At 42.1% G+C, this 22945-nt stretch overlaps 3 protein-coding genes across 7 annotated transcripts in view; 2 read left to right on the forward strand and 1 right to left on the reverse strand.

Moving 5' to 3' along the window:
• Positions 1 to 1791: 1791 nt before the first annotated feature.
• Positions 1792 to 5575, reverse strand: rbm45 (RNA binding motif protein 45). Of its 3 annotated transcripts, XM_012836511.3 has the most exons (10): positions 5130 to 5574; positions 4911 to 5033; positions 4705 to 4831; positions 4425 to 4547; positions 4124 to 4297; positions 3785 to 3914; positions 3591 to 3687; positions 3286 to 3449; positions 2811 to 3021; positions 1792 to 2072 (listed from the first exon to the last, which is right to left on the reverse strand). In XM_012836511.3, exons 1-9 carry the CDS (start codon positions 5397 to 5399, stop codon positions 2829 to 2831), a joined length of 1401 nt encoding a protein of 466 aa, XP_012691965.1. In that variant the 5' UTR covers positions 5400 to 5574; the 3' UTR covers positions 1792 to 2072; positions 2811 to 2828. The 3 variants fall into 3 exon arrangements, with proteins under 3 accessions (XP_012691965.1, XP_031415040.1, XP_031415032.1); XM_031559180.2 differs by having other exon boundaries at positions 1792 to 3021; positions 4124 to 4294; positions 5130 to 5575; XM_031559172.2 differs by having other exon boundaries at positions 1792 to 3021.
• Positions 5576 to 5851: 276 nt separating this feature from the next.
• LOC105908048 (cytochrome c iso-1/iso-2) lies at positions 5852 to 7709 on the forward strand. The gene is made up of 3 exons (XM_012836509.3): positions 5852 to 5973; positions 6770 to 6943; positions 7047 to 7709. Exons 2-3 carry the CDS (start codon positions 6775 to 6777, stop codon positions 7190 to 7192), a joined length of 315 nt encoding a protein of 104 aa, XP_012691963.2. The 5' UTR covers positions 5852 to 5973; positions 6770 to 6774; the 3' UTR covers positions 7193 to 7709.
• Positions 7710 to 11512: 3803 nt separating this feature from the next.
• The window catches only part of pde11a (phosphodiesterase 11a), a 40677-nt gene continuing 29244 nt past the window's right edge, over positions 11513 to 22945 (forward strand). The window contains exons 1-2 of one of the 3 annotated variants that reach the window (XM_012836325.3): positions 11513 to 13127; positions 13808 to 13966. In XM_012836325.3, coding sequence (XP_012691779.1) covers positions 12345 to 13127; positions 13808 to 13966 — 942 coding nt within the window. In that variant the 5' untranslated portion in view covers positions 11513 to 12344. The other 2 variants (XM_031559198.1, XM_031559199.1) reach the window with 2 other exon arrangements.

The raw sequence follows: 22945 nt of genomic DNA on the forward strand, positions 1-22945 counted from the left end.
CGCGCATTAATGTGCGACACTTTTAGCTTAATTCCACAAGCTGCTGTAAGCTTTTGCAGTTAGGCTGGCTTTACATTAGAAATATAATAAAAATAGACACTCAAAGACAACATCTCTGCTGGCAATCAGCCTGTTAATCAACAACTAAAATTCCAAAACCATTTCACTGGAATCTGTTGAAAATCTTTCGAGGCTAATGATCATTCTTAAAGCGACAGTATGCTTTACCACTTTTTGAGGCATGCTTTTAAAGGCAACTTTTTTGGCATTATTCAAATGAGTTTGGATGGTGTATGGGCATGTCAAGGACAGATAAACACAATTTCCGTTCACACACGCCACCCAGGTTACAGACTATGTAGTTCTGGGATGGACCGTCCAGCAAAAATGGAAGAAAAGGCCTCACAGCACGGCCCTGCCAACTATACAGGTGCATCTTAAAAAATTTGAATATCTCGTAAAAGTAATTTAATTTAAAAAGTGACACCTTCATATAATCTGGAATCATTACACATAAAGTGGCATGTTTCATGCCTTTTTTGTTTTAATATTGATGATTATGGCTTACAGCTCATAGAAATAAAAAATGCAGTATCTCAAAATGTGCTGTAAAGCATATTCATGGAAAGTTGACTGGAAGAGAAAAGTGTGGTAGGAAAAGGTGCACCAGCCACAGGGATGACCGCAGCCTTGAGAGGATTGTCAAGTAAAACCGATTCAAGAACTTGAGGGAGCATCACAAGGAGTGGACTGAGGCTGGAGTCAGTGCATCAAGAGTCACTACGCACAGATGTGTCCAGGAAATGGGCTACAAGTGTCACATTCCTAGTATAAAGCCACTCCTGAACGAGAGACAACGTCAGAAGCGTCTTACCTGGGCGAAGGAGAAAAAGAACTGGACAGTGGAAATGTAGCATTTCATTGGGAAATCAGGGTCCCATAGTCTGGAGGAAGAGTGGAGAGGCACAGAATCCAAGTTCAGTGTGAAGTTTCCAGTCATTGATGATTTGGGGTGCCATCGTCCAGTCACCTGCCCACAGTGCCAAAACGACTGGTAACTGGTTTTCTGCTCATTGTATTACTGTGCTTGATTGGCCAGCCAACTGGCCTGCGAATCTAGGGGGTATTTTCAAGAGGAAAATGAGATCCACCAGACCCAACAATACAGACGAGCTTAAGGCCGCTATCAAAGCAACCTGGGCTTCCATAACACCTCAGCAGTGCCACAGGCTGATTGCCTCCCCGATGCAGTAATTTGTGCAAAAGGAGACCTGACCAAGTATTGAGTGCATACATTTACATAACTTTTTGTGTTTTGAGTTGGTGTTAGTAAAGGTTTTATCAGTGTTAACTGTGCTGTTGGTGTTTGTAAAGGTTTTATCAGTGTTAACTGTGCTGTTGGTGTTTGTGAAGGTTTTATCAGTGTTAACTGTGCTGTTGGTGTTTGTAAAGGTTTTGCATGCATTGTAGGTTGTCGGCTCCCCGGTTTTAAACTCCTTACTGCTGCTGCTTGAGACTATGAGGACTGTGACCCATGGCAGAGAACAGAAGAGGACATGGTCAAATTCTTTGCACAGAGGCCAAGCCCTTTAAGAGACCTTAAAACCTTCTATGATGACCTCTCTGCGCCTGTAGCTACAAATAACTGTAGCAACACACTAAACTTTATATGTAGCAATGGTGCCAAGTGTATGACCCAAAAAGGAGCTTCAGCTGCTTTTTAAAATTAGTACCATTGACATAGAAACATCAATATAGAATTACCTGAATAAATCTACAAGCCAGATGATATGTGTTTTTATTTTTTTATTAAGAACACACACAATGGACAATATATATACCTCTACACGTATTTTATACAAATCCATATGACACTAAATACTATGGTGGACTCTTCTTGTGTTTTCTTTTCTATATTGTATTTAAACACTGATAACTTAATATAAAAATTCCTATCACTGCTATGAGCATCATCAAGAACAAAAAAAGTATGGAAGTCACTGTCCGTAGCTAGAGGTCGTGTCATCGTTTATGTCCGTCCAGTCATGTAGCAGGTCATGTCACTTAAATCTCTGGAAGAAGAAAAACATTATACCTCAGAATAATACAAGAGCAATGATGTTTCACTTCTTCTGCTGTCTCTCTTCTTCCACAATGTGTTAAAGTCCAAGTACAAGCTATACTAGTGTTACATGGAATTTAGTTACACATTCATAGAGGCCATTCATAAAGTTTGCTGTTTTATGTCATCATGCTAGTAAGGCAGAAAACATTGACCTTAAGAGCAAAAAACATACTGACTAAAAAGCAAGACCGTGGTCAGTATACATCAAAGGTCAGTTTCTTAGTTTTCATGGTTGAACCATGGCTCTAGCATATCAGAAAGCTTTGACATTCCATCAAGATTACCTGGACTTACTGAAGTTAAAATGATGTCATAGTCATTTCCTTACACTGTTGAACATGTTTCAGGCACTATTTATGACTCCCTAGTCATACGGTAGTCAGTAGGCTATCTGCTAAAATGACAGCATTACCATGGACATTTGTCTATGATCGCTAGAAATGCTCCATAATATCTGCAAAAGGCTCCAGTACAATGAATCTGTCCGCTGGGCCCGTGGTCGTTGAAAGAAAGACATTGTATTTAACAGCATTATGCAGAAAATGATCTTGGAAAAACATTTCACAGAAATAAAACTATACTGGAGAAAATCATCCTGTAAAAAAGCAAACAACTCTTTCTGCACATAAGCAAACTGAATTAACTTAGCCTTCATTACCATATCTTACCGTAGGAGATGACTTACCTAGTTCTCCACTGGACATTAGTAGGTCCTCTGGCGTTTGTGAGACTCTTCCTTTGGTGGGTCAGCCAACATCACCTTCATCTTCACCCCGTTCACAACCTTCCCATGCAGGGCTGCCATGGCCTCGTTGGCGTGCTTCCTGTCTGCATACTTCATATAACCCACATTCCGCCCAGGTACCAGGTACACCTCAATCAAAGATCCAAAACGGCTGCGAAAAGGGAAAAGGAGGGATGGGGATGGGGGACACAGGACTTAAACCTCATGTGCAAGTCTTTCGTTAAATCACCCACAACCTGACTTACGCACCTGTACGGTTACTAATATTAATGATCATCAAGTGCAAATGGAGAACGGATCCTGCTTAGCTTTATGTTACTCTGTCCAGTAACATTTCCCTTTGAGGGGCCAGGATTAACTGAGGTACTTCCAAAATGTCTGCAGTGATCAATGCTGCTTGCATTGTCTCCCATACCAGAATAAATCTTCCAGCACGTCCACTGGTAGTGGTGAAGGGTTGAAGATGACAAAGAGGCGTTCTTTGACCGCGCTGTCTGAGGGTGCCATTTTCTTTATTGATGGAAGATTGACATCTGTCTGAACTCTAGGCTTTTGTGAAGTTGCAGGTGGAGCATAACCCTACAGTGGAATGCCCAAGCATGAGAAAAACACAATTTCTTTCTCTGTCAATTAAGAAATGTCACAAGACCTACAAACTATTCATCTGAGAATGGATATTTGAAGAGAGCAAACATTTGTGATTTAGGAGTAATTCCTTACCGTACTGGTCTTCATAAGCTGTGGCCCAGTGGGGCCATTCCACACCATGGACATCATCTGCGCTGCCACCAACTGCATGGCCATCTTCCCCACCGGACTGAGAAAACAACAAATAACATATGAAAGAGTGCCTCTGAAGAGCTAGAAGTCAAACATAAGCAAATTGCTAGAACAAAGGTCAAACAGCACCACACCTGGTCCTGTCTTCCCCATCATCAACGTAAGTCACAACCAGGCGGTTTCCAGGTGGGTATTCAAAGCCATTCAGCTTCTCTTTAGCATATACAGCAGAGCCGAGGTTGTTGTATCGAATCATTGCTTGTCCTGACAATTACAAGAACATGAGAAACTATTATGTTTTAAAAGGAGAGACAAGTTCCTCCCAGAGAACAGACTTTGGTATTAGAAATGGAGTCATAAGTCCTGTTACAACAAAAAATGAATTGCAAATTTTATGTGTTGTGTCAGCATGAAACTGATCAAATTTGCAGTCAGGCACCACCGCCCAGGATGTGCAGTAACTGGTGTATTACCTTTGCTGAACCCATACTGATCTCGTTGCATCTCACAATAGTCCATCCCTGGGATCAGATCAAAAAGACTGTAGGCCTGCTCCTGTGTAATGGCTGCCCTTGAAGTCACCATCAGACATCTGGTGATCATGTCACTATTCCACACGTCCCCTGATGCATAGTTGCTGTTGTCTGCTGTACAGAGACAAGGTCTACTTATGGATGGTGTACAAAAGAGCACAAATGACAATTCACGTGGAAACGTATGAATGAAAGAGTGAAGTCATAAACAAATGATGGCATATAGAAAGATAGACCGTACCACTAAAAGGATAGCCACCCATTCCTGATTCATTGGCCACATGTTCAGATCTTGAGTTGCCAAAATACTCGTTTTCTGTTGGTGAAGTTTTGGTCCTTGGCTCAGCGAGGATCGCTCTATAAGCTGTTGAAGTTTGAAGTAATATATCAGAGACAAGAGGAGCAGTTTGGAGACAATAAAACAAATGTATTATGGAAATATTTGCAAGGTGCTTCAGAAATGTCATGTTTTATCATTTCAAACTTCTGACATCCATTTACCAGTTAAAACGGTTTCTTACTTTTGTCACAGTTCTCTATGGCCATGGCTGCTTGTGATGGCTTATGAAACCGCACATATGCAAGCCCTTTGCTTTCTCCAGTCTGTTTGTTCTTTATGATAATACAGTACTCTATATTTCCATACTCCTGTGGAACATACAAAATAAAAAGTGTTAAACTTTTTTTTTCTTTCCAATAAGGTAGGCATCCTTGAGACAGCTCTCACCTTGAACGTGTCTTTCAAGTCTTCCTCCGTGAATGTCTTTGGGATCATTACAAATATTCGAGTTAACTCCTCATCTTCTACATCTCTGTGGCTTCCCGATGACCTAGACTGGGCGATGAACACCTGATGGATGACAGGAATAATATGTTAAGCAGTTAGGAACACGCTCCAACGTTTTGAACAGAATGTAAAACCATGAAGACTAGATTATGTCCAAACCTTAATAGGTTTGGTTCCTTCAACCAAACATTTCCCGTGCATTTCTTCCATGGCTGTACATGCTTGTGAGGATTTGGCGAATTTCACAAAGGCCACTCCTTTGGACTCTTTTGTCTGTTTGTCTTTTACCAACCATATGTCCTGGATTTCCCCAAAAGCAGAAAAATGATCTCGAATATTGTCTTCGGTGATACATTTGCTTGTTACTAAAAACAACCTGCTATTAGGTGGGTCATCGAGATACGAAGATGGTCTGGTGTTGTCTTCCATTTTGAATCAACCAACAATTACTCTTGAAAAGTGAAAAATAACAATATCCCCACAAACAGACAAATAGACATCGGCTAAGGTGACGGTTTCAGTTGATTTCAGATGAGCAAATTGCTGTAAATTCAGGAAATATGCGGTATTTCCAGTTTCTCACGTGATCGTTGTCTTGCAGTCCCATTCTAGATCACAGCGCCTCTGTCGGTGTGGCAGCTAGCATTCCGCACTACTGTTTGTAAAACAACTCCCTCACCTGTTAAGTATGACAGAAGGGTCAATGTACTATGATTGCTGTTATGGGTTATGATACATGTCATAATAGAAATTAAGTATTTTTGTTCATCTTTCTCCATATAGTATTGAAAATACAGTGGCGTAAAGTGTCACAGTGCTGATGCAAGCAGGAGACTTGATGGGTGTAGAAAATGACGTCAGACTCGCCGCCGGCTCACCTTATTTAGCCTTAGCGCGTAGCATTCAGCATTCATTTAACCGGCAAGCACGCGACGTGGATAACTGGCAGGGAACCGGGCGTCACTAAAGCAGAGATTGAAACAGTGAATCTTACTCAAAACAGGTAAGACAAATACATATCGCTATTTAGTCAGTTATGTAAAGGTGTAATCTATTTTCCATGTTTCTGTGCTTGTATTTTCGCTCACAACTATGGGTAGGTTATTTTTCCGGAACGATAAAGCTATCGTTAGCTCAGTTGGCTAATGTAGATGGCTAAATAGAGTCAGCTGGAAGCCTCTAGGATAAGTTACTTCTCAGGTGTAGTTGTAATACTAAAGCTATTTTGTTGTTGGATTCAAAGTTATGTATGGTTAGACAATACTTATTGATCGTATGATATAACACTGACAATTCTTACATGCTAACAGGTTAGCCAGTTCTTGTGAACTGTGTAAGGCTAACCGTAGAATTGGCTCTTAAATTGGTGACACCAGCATGGTAACTTAAGATGGGCAAATTAGTAGTAGTGGTTTAAGTAACTAAACATTGCGTTTTTATGGCCATAGAGAACTTGGGCAGTCTAGAGTTGTCATTCCAGTAAATATCTGCTAGCCAGGACATGTATGCTTGCGAAAGCATTTCGACTCTGGTATGTAACGTGGAGTTACTGAAGAAGGTCAAACTTGCTAGCTAGCTAGTTAGCTGATATTAGCTGAAGTTGCGCAACTCGCGCCGGTGTCGGGCTTTCATAAAAGCGCCCCTCCCAGGACAAGTGACACATCTGTAGTCAGTTTTTAAATCGTTGGATGATCGGTGCTATTCCGTTTGTGGTCAGTAATTGGTATACTTAAAATAATTAGTAATGGCATTATGTAGTAATAAAGAGACATCACTTTAACTTAACTTTTCTCTTACAGAAAGAATGGGAGACGTTAACAAAGGAAAGAAAGTTTTCGTCCAGAAGTGTGCCCAGTGTCACACAGTTGATAATGGAGGAAAGCACAAAGTCGGGCCCAACCTATGGGGTCTCTTCGGTCGCAAGACGGGACAAGCTGAAGGTTACTCGTACACGGATGCCAACAAAGCTAAAGGTGACTAACGCTAACGTTTTAATGGCACTTGCTTACAGTGAAGCTCACTTAGTTTTGAAAAGTACATTTTACTTAATGGCTCAAAACGTTGTTCCAATTTTAGGCATCGTCTGGGACGAAAAGACACTCACTGTTTACCTGGAAAACCCCAAGAAATACATTCCTGGCACAAAGATGATCTTTGCCGGCATCAAGAAGAAGGGCGAACGTGCTGATCTTATAGCCTACCTCAAGGGTTCGACTTCATAGACCATCTTTTCATTTTGTATAGTCAGTACTACAATCATGTCTTATTTTTTATGTTAAGGTTCACACAACTCTTATGCCTTCATGGCTCTTTAACAGTTATCTGTTTTGCCTTTTATTTTTTCACACCATGCCTCTGAAAATTGCCAACAGCTGATGGTATTACCTTCTTTAGGTCATTGTTCCGCATGTGACTCCAGCTCTCATTCTTTCACCTCGAAGGAGTAAAGTATATTCCCTGGTTTTAACAGGTGCTGTTATCAATACATTATTTAACTCTGTTTCACAACAAGCCTTGTAAAAACCGAAAAATCACTGTACTGGAAACATGTATGTCTCTAATAATTTTCTCTGGTCTTAAGTAGTTGAACATGTTATGTTTTTATTTATGACTTTTTGGGTAGGCCCAAACTGTTGAATTCTGTATTTTTCTTCTGTCTAAGGAATGTTGTGTCTCTTTGCCTTGCATAAAGTGACCGTGGTCTTATTCTACAGTGTGAAATAAATAATTTTACCAGAATAATGACTGATTGTTTTACGCATATAGCCTTCAAATTCACATTAGGTTATGTTTGTCAACAGTGGAATGCTTTATATTTTAGTTTAAGCCAGTTACCTGGGTAGGCAATTTGGCATGAACTGGTATTTTTCATGCTCTGTAAAATCTTGACTTGATGGTTTTGTGACACAAGAGCTTCACATATGAGTGGATGAAATAAGAGACATTTCAGTAACAGAAAAAACGCCACAGTGAATGCTGTCCAGGCACACTACAGAGGCAGAATGTAAACCCGTATGTAGCTGCTCCAGTTACACATTAAATGCTTTTTTTCCCCCATCCCGAACGGGGCTGATCTTAAACAGTACCTGCTGAAATAAATGAATACTCATGTCTCCCAACCACTAGGCCTATGAATCTATTCCCTTCATGCCGGGAAAAAAAATACTGTATTTTGAACACTGTTTAAAGTATGCATGTATTTTGGCCAGGTTCTGAAAGTTGCAGGATTTGTCAGTTTGCCCTTGTATTTCTGCCCCATCTCACCATTCTTTTGAATACCTGATACAGCACTGACCAGTGTGGCATCATAAGGGATTGCAGTTGTCCACATTACCCTGTATGCCTGTCAATGCTGAACTGATTTTTGCTTTGCTGTGGCCTGGTGTGCAGTTATGTTTGTGGTGAGGGTGTTCCCAAGCTCTTCCCCTCATGTCTCCCAGCTGCCCCCATCCCGTGCAGCACACATGACTTTAAGTGTTATCATTTGTGACGTGTTGGTCATCTGAGACCAGACCTATACTACAATACACTTCTTAAGACAATCACAGTCTCCCCTGTTCTCATTGGCTGAGGAGTTGCTCCTAATAAACTGCATTTTGGCCACATATTTGATCCAAAGACTAATGGAACGCATTTAATGTCACTAATGGCTAAGTCAACCATTTGTACTTGTCAATGCTGCCATCTAGTGGAGACTATGCAATGCTCGCATTTTAGTGTTGTTGAAATAAAATATTGGTTTAGATGCAGATGCAGGTGAGTGCCTCAGCATGTGAGAAGTGTTCAACATATTTAATTTGCTTTTTCCTAACAGAAAGGAAACATTGCATACCTTTCAAAATACAAGTCAACATCTTTGAGTTATTTATGGCATTACTGGTGCTGATATGAACAGCCCCACGGTTGTTAACATCTCTTCCACTGCTGGCTTCTGGCATAGTGTCACATGGGCTGTTTTTCCACTAGCTCCCTCTAAAGCTGTTTGGACACTCCCCTGATTATCAGTTCAATTCAATTTTATTTATATAGCACCAATGACAATTGTAATAGTCTCTAGGCTGTTAGATTTAGGTGTTTTGTAACTTAATTTCATAACTTCACATAACAGAACACACCTCCATCTGACCCCCACTCTTAAGTTGCATAACACCAAGGCCTTGGTGCCTGACCTTTTGTCTATGTTGAGAGCCATCACACATGGTTCCTGGCTTTTGTGTGTCTTGAAGCCAGAGTTATTAGACTCTGATTGTTGGCTTTTGTCTGCAGCCAAGACAAGATGGTTGAATCCAAAGGTTATTAGCATCTATATGACCATATATGGCCCTTGGTCAAGCTAGACCTACCCTTTGACCTCTGACACACCCACTCCCTCCCCTCACATTATGTCTTGTTAATTCTACACTATAAATGTCTGTACTTTTCTGTAATGTATGGAGAAGACCTCCTCGTATCCAGAACCCTTTCCTGGCAGCAGACGTGCCTCGTGCGTGCTCGTGCTGTGACAAGGTGACCGTGGCTAGTGTCTGAATAAACGCATTCTTTCACTATGCCGTCTTCCACAAGTCTCTTACTCCGAACCAAGCTGACTTGAACCAAGTACGGGTCTTTGACGATTTCGCCGAAGATACAGCAGATTCTTTCAAGGCTCTCTACAGAGCCTGAACCCCCAAGAGCACTACGGTGACTGGGGCAAGGACAAGAGAGAAACCATGAGCAGAACCCCGGCTCAAAGAGGGGACCCATCTGCTTGGGGCCGGCCAGGTAGAGAGATAGAGATAGAAGAGAGGAGAGGAGAGAAGGAAAAGAGAGAATCATGAGCAAGCAGATAGATTTATACACATACACATCAGAGTATAGAAAGAAGGTATATACGTACATGAAATACACAGGGGGGTTGGGTGATCCCCTCTGGAGTATAAAACCCAGGTTAGGGTAAGGGAAGGAATTGGATACGGGGTTGTTTACCAACCCAGGTTAGGGTAAGGAGAGAGAGATGTTGCCTGGCATGGTCATTTTTAATAAAGTTGATGGAAACCCTGTGGAATTTCATCTTTCTCCTGTCCATCTGAGAAAAAGGACTATGAGAGGACTGAGCAACAGGATGGCAACTTTGCTTCTTCTCTGGGTCAGGATTTCACATATGAACTGATGTCCTTGTTGATGCAGTCGGCCTGAAATGCCAAGATCCTGAAGGTCTCCTGGTAAAAAACATTCTGCACAAGAGGAGCTAGCCCCTACCCTCCACATTCTCTGAACTAACACAGAATTCATTTGAGGAGAAGTTCTTGGGAACTATGCGATGCTTATAGCCCTCTCACCTTCTTTGAGAACTTTTCAGCAGTGGGGACCACCAACGTAAGATGAAGGGTGTTCCATGGCTCAGACGTAGCCCAGATTTGTTATCTACTCATTGCGGTCATTTCGCTGGCTAGATGAGAGGGGCCAAGTTCAAGCACAAATCTCTTTCTGATGAGATGATGAACAAGCTGGCATAGTATTGCACACCCCATTCACTTAACTCAGGCCAATTGATGGAGCTGGACAGAGATATCACATGAAATACTACTGGTCTTTCTCATTGACAGACATTCGTTTTGCTGTTTTGTGAACATACTGCTAGTATCAGAAGGCTTGATTGTGGTGATGGACACAAAGGCGGCGGAGTATTTTGTACTGAACCTGGCCTCCCCTCCCTCGCCACCATGTGGTTATTGTCTTGGTTACTACTTGAAACTTACGGCTGGCAGCGGATTCACAGCTGGCAGAACCCAATACCCTATGCAGAACATTTACTGTAAACAATTACTCTGCTTTGCAAAATTACTTTTTGTCTGTTTTTAAGTCAGAAGTTGGTGCTGTTTGATATGGTGGACAAGCAATGTTTTACCTGTTTTCACAGAGGAAATATGAATTGTTTTGTTAATACGTAAGTACTTAAGTATTAACAAAACAAACAAAACAATTCATATTTCCTTTGTGAATTTTTTTTAAAACGTAAATATAAACTTCTTGTTTTACTGGTACTGAATATATTGCATGTAATCCCTCTTTTCGTAAGGCAATGCCTGACGTTGTGTCAGAGTAACCTCCCCTGGTCTGGTCCACCAGAGGCCACTGTGACCCCATGTTTCCGCACACTTAACTGTTGTTGGCCATGAAGCACATTACAGTAATGGGTAGCCTACCTATTATTATTAGATCTCAGTGTATGCGTTGTAGCCTATACTCAAAGACAACTTTAGCCAATCCACTGCATTATAGTTATGAGACAGAAGAATATGTCAATGAAAGATCATGCAACGCTCCACATTTCCCATTTTAACATATATCTTACACAGAAATAGGCTGAGATGTCCAAATCAACTTGTTCGTCGAAACTTGAGGTCATTTTCTTTTTAAAATACGCAGGTCTAACAGCGTGACACGCTCCAGTGCACCTAGGGAGTGCAAAAAAACCAGAGAGAAAATGACGGTATGTGTTATGTTGCCAAATCTGCCATTTTCCCATGTGAAATAATGAAAAGTAGTTGAAGAGTAATGGCAAACGGATTTTGTATCTGCGTGGTTAAATTACCGTTACGTTCACGTCTATCACAAGGTTTTATTTCGAGTATCACTAAAACCATGTTAATTCTACGTTCCATACCCTGATAACATTCTCTGATAACACTTTAAGCAGGTCCCCTGGTCAGGATCAGGTCCGTAGGCTACCTCATTCAGCTGCTATCAGTGTAGGCTATAACCTAGGCTGCTTCATAATTAATTCAGTTGCGCATGGTAGTCGTCGTCTGGTAGTTTACCTATATGTAATAGCCAGCAACAAAGTGGAGGTTATAACCTGTCGTGCGCAATGAGAAACAACTGACAACATGAACCCTACCGTCGTGCGCTCAAACCAAAAAGCGCCTTTTTATAGTTTGGACTACAACATTTGAAACCTGGCAACCCTACGTACAGCAAAAACTATCAATCGCTACCTACGTCACGCAGGTTGCTACATCAGCTTGCGGACTCCCCTAGTCTTTGCTGATGCTGGCTATGAGGCGCAGAATTAGAACGTGGAACAAACCGAAGTTGGGATAAAATATTATTGCGTCGTCCTCATGTTACATTTGCAATGCCACCTTCAAAGAGTAGTGAGTAGTAGGATGCTAATACATGACTGTTTGGAAAAGCGGTTTATTGTATATGCTATTTTCCTGTACAAACAGGCTATTGCATTTTATTTGCAGATAACGGTAGGCTATTTTGATCTTTATTGTATCAGTACACAGTGGACTGCATTTAATACCACTCTACGCTTTGCGACAAAATAAATGAAATATCACTGTGGAATCTTGGATAGGTTCATTGCGAACCACAAACCCAACAGAAATGGCTATGGCAAGTATGGTCTTTTCTGACGTGGAAAGTTTTCTCGACAAAAACCCTGAGTTATTCGAAGACTATCTAAACAGGAAGGGGAAATACAGCATGGTTGAAAAGTGGCTTAAAAATCATCAAGCAAGTAAAACTCCAGCGAACGTCACTACGGAGCCAGAGAAAAGCAACGCTTGTAAAGATAGCTGGGCAAGCAAAGGAGATGGCTTACAGAGACGAACATCGCAAAAAGAGCTTCGAAAAACTTTTGCCAGGTCAAAAGCTATCAATCACAACAGGACATATGATGAACACGTCAATTACAGAGCACAGGAGCCTTTGACAAGTATGAGGAGACGGGCTTTACTGAGAAAAGCCAGCTCCTTACCTCCGACAACCGCTCATATTCTGAGCGCCCTGCTGGAATCACGCGTTAACATCCCTCAGTATCCCTCCACAGCCATAGATTTCAAATATTACTTGAAGCAACATAATGAAAGAGAGTTCTTCCTGGAGTTAGTGAAAGACATATCGAATGACTTGGATTTAACCAGCCTCAGTTACAAAATCCTAGTATTTGTGTGTATTATGGTTGATGCTGACCGCTGTTCCCTGTTTCTTGTTGAAGGCAGCGCCAGCAAAAAGACTCTCGTCTCTAAATTTTTTGACGTGCACGCAGGGACTACCGTGTTGCCATCTTTTAATAATTCGGATGAAGTTCAAGTTCCTTGGGGGAAGGGGATAATTGGATATGTTGCGGAACATGGTGAAACTGTGAATATACCAGATGCGTATCAGGTGTGTTGTAGCTGAAATAGCTGTTGTGTTAAATTCTCCATGAAACCATGAAGTGATTATGTTTCTCCCACCCATATTATCTAAAATATGCATATTGTTTTCTTATTTACAGTTTCTAAAGATTTACGCCCTCCAGATTTAAATGTAGCCTACTACCAACTACGACTAACAAGTGGAGCAACAACCAATATTTAGTAAATGAAGAGACCTTTGAGTAAGCTCAGATCTCACATGGAATCTGAAAATAGGTTATAGCTTACTCGACGGAATCACGATATTATCCTGCATGACGTTTTGCTAATTCGTTTGTATTAGCCTAAATCACTTTGTTAAGTCTTATTATTGCTCCCAACTTAAAATTATCGTTGTTCCATGGCAGCCTTCTCACGTATGCAACAGATGTTTCAGCTGATTTCGGTAGGCCTACAGTAGGTGATGGTGGAGGGTACTGTAACACCGGAATTAAATGAAATTCTTTGTTTATCATTATACATTGCCAAAATTAGCATGCTTTCATCAACCATGGACCGGCAGTAACAACTTCTGATTAAAAAAGCGATGCAGCAGTATAGAATAGAGTCAGAGGTTTAGAGCACTGTCCTCTCACTCTCTTATTTAGCTATAAGGAGTAAAACTTGATTCAGCATAATTGCCCATTTGTCGTCTTTATGCTATTGCAGGATCATCGTTTCAGTGATGAGATTGACAAGATGACTGGATACAAGACAAAGTCACTTCTGTGTATGCCCATAGAGAACAGCGACGGGGAGATCATTGGTGTGGCTCAGGCCATCAACAAGAACCCTGGTGGTGTTCTCTTTACAGAGGATGATGAGAAGGTAACCATGGATGATCCTAGATGCTGCTGTGTTTTCACTGGCCAAGTGCAATATGACCGCTCTATCAGACACACGTGAATAACTCCCCCTGTGTTGTGCATTGGTGATCAATACACAATTAGCCCTCCTCTCTAACACAGCAATCAGTGAGGCAGAGTCCATGCATGTCCCCTTTCTCTCCCTCCCACCCTCTCTCTCTCCATCATTTAGGAGTACATTCTTTTAGACTGTTTCATTTAATCGTACTACCAAGTGTAGTTCCAAAACAGTCATACCAAAATCAGATTTGACTGCTTGCCGAAATTATTCCTTTCATCAACTGATGTTATCCTTTATGTGTCAGTAGTTGTTAATGAATCTTCTCGTTTTGATGAAATAATGGCTTTTCATTAACACTGTACAGACAAGGCTTTGAGTACGATTGTTATTTTCTGTGTTCTGGGCTGGCCATGCAGTTGAGTGCTGCACGTACCCCACACCACGTTGGAATGACATCTATTGTGCCATTAAGACTTTAAAGGTGCAGTGTCTAGGATTTATGGGGATCTTTTAGCAGAAATGGATAATCATAATTATATTGTTATAAGTGAATAATGCCCTTTAACGACAAATTGTGTTCATCGGGTCATGTAGTGGAGTGGGTCATCTTCCATGGAAGCCGCCATGTTGTGGCACTATGTGCTACAATAGCCCAGAACGGACAAGACTGGCTCTGTTTATACATACAAGTGTCAGCTTGGATTTGGTGGTGCGGGCTGGATGCTGAAGAAAGAAGAGGAATCAGTGGTTGCTGGTGCTGGCTAACAATTTTGTGTCGTGAGAAGTTCGAGGACCGGCATTTTCACAAACGGAGGATCATACTTATTATTTAGCACTAGAAAAAGCAAAGGAATGTGGATCCTCGTTGTTAAAGAAGCAAAAACATGAAGCAAAACAAAATCAGAACAGGCAATGGTGTAAAACATGGATACATGGGTGTGGCCTTTCCCAGATGGAAATTGCTGATGAGAGCCACGATTTCAGAGTGACGCTGAAGGTGCCTGTTTTCTGCTGGACAGGTAGGCTAATTTAGCCCAACAATCTAAATGCAGTTTGTTGTTTGACAGCTTTTGCTAGAATGTGGCCATGGGCATAGTTACCAACACAAGTAACTTCAAATTCTAAATATCTATCTAAAGTAACCTCATCACTTGACATATTATGGTTAGCCTACTCGATGTGGCTATATGTAGGCCTGACTAGCTATCGGCTTGCAAGTTAAATGATGTCATACTCCCCACCCCAAGCAGACTGGGGGCAGTGTATTACTGCGTTTGTACACCCCTACCACCTCTCCCTTCACAGAAGTAAACTAAAAGTTTGGCCAAGGTGGAGGAGGCTGAACACGAGATGGCATTTTGGCGATTAAAAACACCATTCCTGACAGTATGTGCTTATGCCTGTGACCAGCGTGACGGCACCGCTCCGCTACAGTGACTCACTAGCTTGAGGTACAAAGTGGTACTATGAGAGAGGACAAAGCAGCTCTAGCTGGTTAGGATGGTAACTTAAGCAGATATCTGGCGTTTACGCATGCGAAAACAGATATTTCTTTACATTCTGTTGCTATTTGTGGTAATTATATTTTAATGTTTAAAATTCTTACACATAGCAGAGTATGTGATTGCCCATGTGTTTTTTATTGCCTTGGCATTAAAGGAATACTTTGGGAATTTTGAATTCAGATCTTTTAGGGTCCAAAATTTGATTAGGGACACTTAACAATCACAATCAGTCCAGTATTGAGTTAGAACACTAAAACCAGCAACGGCTATACAATGGAATCCTATGAGGCAAGCATCTGCATCAAAGTAAACTGCTTGTTTTCCCCACTGACAGGCTAATACACATTATTATAAGGATCTGACAACATGGAAAGGATCCCTACAGAGATACACCTGCGTCTGTTTACCTCAGTATTTTATCTGTCTCTTCTTCCGAGCTCTGACGTAGCAAATCATTCAGTGCCTGTAGTTGATTACTTCTGCTTTTGTAAATGTTAGAAAACAGCCCCCAGCGCTCTTAGCGAGTACAGGCACTGAGTGGGGTGCTACCGGAACAAGAGAAAGGTAAACCACTGACAGTACAAACAGTCATTTTCTAAAGTGTCTTTACAGTTATTGAGATAAACAGACACAGGTGTATCTCTGTATAGATCCTTTCCATGTTGTCAGACCCTTATATCTATATTATATATCTATAACATTTATGAGCCTGTCAGTGGCGAAAACAAGTGGTTTGCTTTGAAGCAGATGCTTGCCTCATAGGATTCCATTGTATAGCCATTTTGTGGTTGCTGGTTTTAGCGTTATAAATCAATACTGGACTGATTTTGATCGTTAAGTGTCCCTAGTAACATTTTGGACAGGGCCCAGGGTAAGTTTTCCTTTAATGTCTATGGGGGAAACTAAATGCTTTTCCCATGATTTATCTTTGAAGTTTAAAATGAATGTAAGGGGTTCAACCTTCCACCCTTTAATTAAATGAGAGAAAACAGACTTTCATTAGTTCTGACCTCAAGATCAATTGACACGGCTCGTTATAAACACTAGACAGGTGTTTAGAATGGTCAGTGATGTGATGGTCAGTCAGTCGCTGCAATATAAACTGTTACTACACATTTTTGTCCAGTGATATGAACCAACTAACCAAGGATCTTGCCTCCTTACACAACACATCATTCAGGTAGCATATGCTCTGACTGACACTGTCCACTCTTTGGTATGATGTATCCAATGTGAGCTAAAATGTCTTTTGAGCCATAAATTAAAATCTGCTTTCATAAAATAAGGAAGTAATGCACCTGTTTGCACCTGTTTGTCCCACGTGCTAATACACCAAACACTACACTTCATTTCCCCATCCTGCAGTCTACTTCCTCCTCTGACCGCTGGAGTGGTGGGCTGTACAGCAGTTCTGTTCAGATAGAGCCATTCACTTTATGTCTTAACAAAACGTAATAAAAGGTTTTGCGGATGTTAAATCAAACACGTCATGTAGTGAGGGTGGCCTGTTTTTCTCATCTGGCTTGATTTGTGGTAATTGTATATTAATTGTACTTTAGGCAGACAGAAAGAGGAGGGGTGTTTGAGCTCATTTGCCTAACTAAAGGAAAGGTGCTGAGCTGGGCATACAGGCATTTTTAAGGCAAAGGGAGAGAGGGGGAGAGTGATGCTGTTAAATATCCACCACAGGCTCCAGCAAGCCTATAACAAAGTGAAGCTTTTATTATGCACACTTTTTATGCAGGGGATGTGGGAGCCCTGAACCCTTTGTCTGTAGGGTAGACCCCCCCCCCCCAGATTATCCCCAAGTACTTCCACCTCTGCACTATGTGCAGCATTGCCTTGTGCATTTTATGTACCTTTAAACTATTGCTGTGTGGTGACAGATGCTATTCAGGTCAACAGATGTCAGATCACCTTTGAAATCAGCAGGTGACAACTGTGATAAAAAAAAAGCAACATGGACCCTTTTTCCCCGGCCCCTTTGTGACCAGGAAGGACAGATTAGCACCTGGCCTATGAAGCATTGCATCTTTCAGGCTTGTGATTGTTTTACAATGGCAGGCTGTGGCTGCTGTCAGCTCCTGATTACCCAGAGCAAACACTGGAGGGCTGGAGGTATAATCACCTACACCAGCACCTAGCTCCTCACAGGCGCATCATTAATGGTGGACTTATGGTGGAAGCCTTGTGTCTCCGTTGAGCCATGCGCGCTGTGTAAGAGGATCCCCCACTGGTGCACCTTTGGGTGCAGACTGTTCCATAGCTTACTGATGACCATGGCTTGCCCGGTGTACTGATTCATTAAAACAAAGGGGACCTGATGGCTCACACTGAATTGAAATAAATGGAAATAGTGAGGTGGTGGCTGGCATTGATCTTCCTGTCGGACCCTGCTGATTCCTAATGAAATATTATTTGGCACAGTAACTCATTTAGCTCTCGCTGAGGGTGCAGTGCATGGGTCTGTAACAAGGCGCCGGGTGCCCACGCTCCTCAGATGGGTCAGAGTGAGGGCCGCTGCCAGGGCCAAAACTTTCAAAGCCCTCGTTAACTCGTTTCATCTGCGCGTTCTCACCCGCGTGGGGTCAAAGGAAATGGAGGGAGAGGGCTCAGCAACAAACGTCGTTGACAGCAAGTGAGCAAACCAAACAGCTAGTCAAAGGTCATGGTCAGCATTCAAAGTGACCAGTCAAAGGAGCGGAGACATCATCCACTATCCCCACCTCCAAAGTCTCAAAGTTCAACTTGATTCGCGAGCGAGTGTTGAGCAGTTGCGAGCGCGCAGGGAGGGTCGAACGAGTGCTCATCACAGCCCTATGCTTGAGAGACCATATTTGTGTACCCCAAGCAGAAATGCTCCCTTGTGAGGATGCTTGTCCGCTCACGGATACTGATCTGCGCTCTCGTGTCACGTGCACGCGCTTGGTTTTTTTGATGTGCGCGAGCTTTGAGACTAATTAAACGGCATATGCGCGTGTGTGTGTGTGGTCTCTTAATGAGAGTGCTGAGTGATACGGAGAGAGAGAGTGTTGTCCCTCTTGTGTACCGCAGATGCAAATCAGCCTGGCTGAAGCAGCGCTGTGTTTTCATGTGCTTCTCACAGTGAATTAGCATCATGGTAATGCACAGAGTGGCTACTGCTGAATTAATGATGAAATTCTTAACGTCGGCACTTCCAAATGGTTATTGTCGGGAGCCTGCGCTGGAGCTCTTTTTTCATCCAACAAGTGATGGAATTCTATCTGTGCTATACCATCTTGTATATGCAATGGATGCAATGCAATGACCCACTTTCCAGATGATTGTACTTAAGCATCTCTCTCTCTCTCTCTCTCTCTCTCTCTCTCTGTCTCTCTCACGTTTGTGCGCTCTCTCTCTTCCTGACTCAGTCTGCCTCTCAGTATCTCCTGTTTTTGTCAGTTCTGTGTTTATTAATTGAAAGGTCTGGGTATTTTCAAAATAAAGTATTTCCTGCTTTTGTTGTGTAGGTCACTGCATGCTTTGGATGCTGCATTCTTCTATAGTCTGTTTTGAGCACACAGTTCTTTCCTGTGTGTGTTGACACCGTCATCGGTATTCATGTGGGATCTGATTCTTCAACAGGCTTTTGTTGTATGCCACGAAAGATTGGCTTCACTGCAAAAATAATATGTTACATACTAAAACAGCTGATATTGATATTCAGTGATCCCCCCAGCCTCCCATTCAAATCAGTATTGTAAATGGCTGTTGTGCCCCTGCTACTGTTAAGCACAACATGTGCAGAGATCTAAACAGATGAACGGACTGAACACATTACTTCTTTCTTCTTAAATGCCATGGCCCTCGGAATTGCATTATGTTGACTCCCCACTGGATTAGACTCTATCAGGGAGCCTCTATAATTGTATAACTCATGAATAATTTTATTTTCTCATTACCTCTATTGGACACCCGTATCAGATTCTACCTATGCAAATGACTGAAGCACGACTGTGGCACCACTTTCATTTTGCAGTTTGCACAGTATTCAATGGAATCATAGCAGATTCATATTCTTTCTCTCCAGCTGCAAGGGTTGTGTCATCTCAAATACCAGTTGCAGCCCTATGCAACACCATGGTATTGATACATACCGATGCAATCCTCTCTGCAGTATACTTTACCTGCTGACAGCCACTGGACTTAAACACTTCAGGTGAAAATGAGGACAAGCTGGCAAAACATTTTTTCATCACGTTTTAAAGATCAATGGGCGTGGCTTATCCATTTGTTGGAATCCACCAGAGCAATTAAGCACACATCCCCAGTCCTCATTCTCTCCCTCTGATTCCAAAGCTACCATTTTGTCTGTCAAATAGAGTTGAAACACTGCTGTAATAACCACTTTTACTGACAGACCCCTGACACTGTGTCGAGCTGCTGATGGGTCCTTTTGAAATAAGATTTTGAAATCTCACAGTTGTCCCTCAGCCCTTGGCATCTTCCTCTGCCTCACCTGAGAACACAGGATATAGTATGAGAACCTCATGCCTGAGACCACAGGATATAGGAAGCATGAGAACCTCGTGCCTGAGACCACAGGATGTAGCATGAGAACCTCATGCCTGAGACCACAGGATATAGGAAGCATGAGAACCTCGTGCCTGAGACCACAGGATGTAGCATGAGAACCTCATGGCTGAGACCACAGGATGTAGCATGAGAACCTCATGGCTGAGACCACAGGATATAGTATGAGAACCTCATGGCTGAGACCACAGGATATAGTATGAGAACCTCATGGCTGAGACCACAGGATATAGTATGAGAACCTCATGGCTGAGACCACAGGATATAGCATGAGAACCTCATGCCTGTAGGTTGCTGCAGCAACACAGCCAGATTAGCAGCTCTTAATGTGCTCTGCAGTACTGCACTCTAGGGGTCAGTAATCATGCACCTAGCACCAAACTGCTACCCAGAATGATTTGAAAGCATTGACACCTGAGGATGACAGCTATGCAGGGAATGGGTTCCTCAACATCTTAAGTCAGACACTATTTCTTTTAATTGCTCACTAGTGTCAGTGGTCCAGTGGTGATCTGAAGATTGCCATTATTGGGCTTGAATGGCAATGTGGTTACAAAAATAGTTTTTGTAAACATCATGATTTTGTTATTTTGGGAACAATACAGACCGTAGTTTTTCATATAGTCACATGTCACAAATTAAGTGAACTAGCAGCTTTATTTTAATACATCAATGTATACATGAACACAAACTTTTAGAGAATTGTGATCAAATTTGCTATGGGTGACATAACAGTAAACATGCATACATTTTTCAGAGTTCTTAAATGTATTTTAATTATGTATTTTAATTAAGTTGTACCTTAATTAAGTCTTGTTTTAGCACTATTTAAAGGATTTTTATTTATTTACATTCCAAATGGATGCAAGTATATTTAATAAGCGTACTTTATTTAGATACTTAACCTAGAAATAATACCCGCCGCATGTCTTTAAAATTTTAAAGACATTTAACTGTCAACAAATTCATGTCTACTTGTCTGTCATAAGGGTAGCTTTAACCTCATGCTGTACTATCATTTGGCTTATAATGTGTGTAATGTGGCAGAGTGTATTAAAATCAGACATATCAGGTGTAGTAGGAGTGCTAGGTTTGTGTTTGTCAGCTAAGAGAGTCAGTGGGGCCGGGCCTGAGCAGCTGGAGCTGAATGGTGCTGTATTCGTTGGATTGGCTGCAGTCATGTGAAATGATGAGCTGTTTGCTGCCAGGGGAGGAGCCTCCTACAGGACAATTAGAACAATTACGCCTTGTGTCTGTTTTTGATTGGAAGCCCTGATTGTAGTGGTGGCCTTGTTTGCGCTCATAAAATACCATCTTTTGCTCTGTGTCATTGTGCCCTGTTGCTGGTGACAGAATTAAGTATTCTCTTAACATCGATGCCATTTGATAAATCGACCACGAGAGCAACATTCAAGAGACTAATACATGCCAAGTTCCCACAGTTCATTATATAACATCTGCTCTTCGTTATGTGTGTGTTTTTGGTGCATTTGTTACGTTCGCTCTATCTGTTGCTATCAGAGGTTGTCCTCCATCCAGGGAAGATATGCTCCTCAGCACTCTGGAGATAACCGAAGCTTTAGTGCACTGCTGCAAAATGTATTTCTAGAGCAATAAATGTGTGGGTGGGCATTATTGGTTTGATGTGATAGTCCCACATTCAGCATCCAATATACTTTCAGCATTTGTCACTGAGGCAATTTCAAGCCTTAAATGTTGAATTGTTTTTTAATTTTTTGCAGTGTGAAGCATTTATTGACTTGCCTGACTTTGAATATGAGAGTGGTGAGATCCAGGGCTGTCCTCATTTATATGTGCTCTTGGGAGGAGGGACACGTTCAACCCGATGACTCTGCCCTCACCTGTGTCTCACTGAATACCCAGGCTGGGTTATCCTCTGAGCTGGAGACTGACAGAAGAATAAGAAGAGAGAGAAAAAAAAAGGAAATGGCTGGTCTTGAAAGTAGGACAGCGGAGCTCCTGTGGCCAGTAGGTCTTCTGTCACAGTGCCTCTATAGAGCTCAGAAGGTTTGAGGACCCAAAACAGCAACCGAAGGTGAAGAGAACCAGCGCTCTTCTCCAGAGCTCTAAAGAACTCAGCATACAAACCTCCTCAAAAAAAGTGAATCAAATGACACAAATTAAGTTGATTTGCTACGTTTGTCGAGGTGCGGATTTCTTTTGAATGAATAATTGATACCTTCTCAGTGAAGCACAATCACGCCTAAATGTGGCGAGTGGGGGAAGAGAGGGGTGCTATTGTGCTCTCTCTGCTGACGCCAGTGAGAAAGCACCCTTGTGACACCAGGAAGGAATCCAGACTGCAGTCAGCAAGACATAGCAGGATTCTACCTTGCAAGCCATGCAACATTGGACTCCTGAGCACAATCTTATCGTAGGGGGAATGAACCGCGTGTGTGGAAGCACGTCTGGCTGCTTCAGTATGGCACAGTTCATTTGACATGATGAAGAGCCAGGCTCCAGCGCAAGCCTTGCACGTGTCATTACCTGCAGGAGCTAGAACAAGAATAAATAGCAACAGAGCCTCTGTCGGCTGTGGACTCCCAGTGGCTTGGGTCAGTGTGTTTCATTATTAAACCATTCTTTACCGAGCAGTCAACACAAGTCTTCTGCTCTCTAGGCAATAGCTCTTTGTTTGTAATGCATTCCATTATAATGGCCACTTCGCCAGAATCCAATTAAAACATCCTATGCTTTTCTGATTTCCTGAGTTGGGTTTACTTAGAGATCCATACTGGCCTCTCCAAAAGTCCCAAAGCATAATTAATGTTGCCCTGCTGTCATATCAGGAGTGTCAAAGGAAGTCGCATTGTGTCCATGAATGGGGTTTATCTCTTAGCTACGATACATCCCTTTTGGC

Source organism: Clupea harengus, chromosome 2 (assembly GCF_900700415.2).
Source record: "Clupea harengus chromosome 2, Ch_v2.0.2, whole genome shotgun sequence".
In the NCBI taxonomy this organism is placed as follows: domain Eukaryota; kingdom Metazoa; phylum Chordata; class Actinopteri; order Clupeiformes; family Clupeidae; genus Clupea; species Clupea harengus.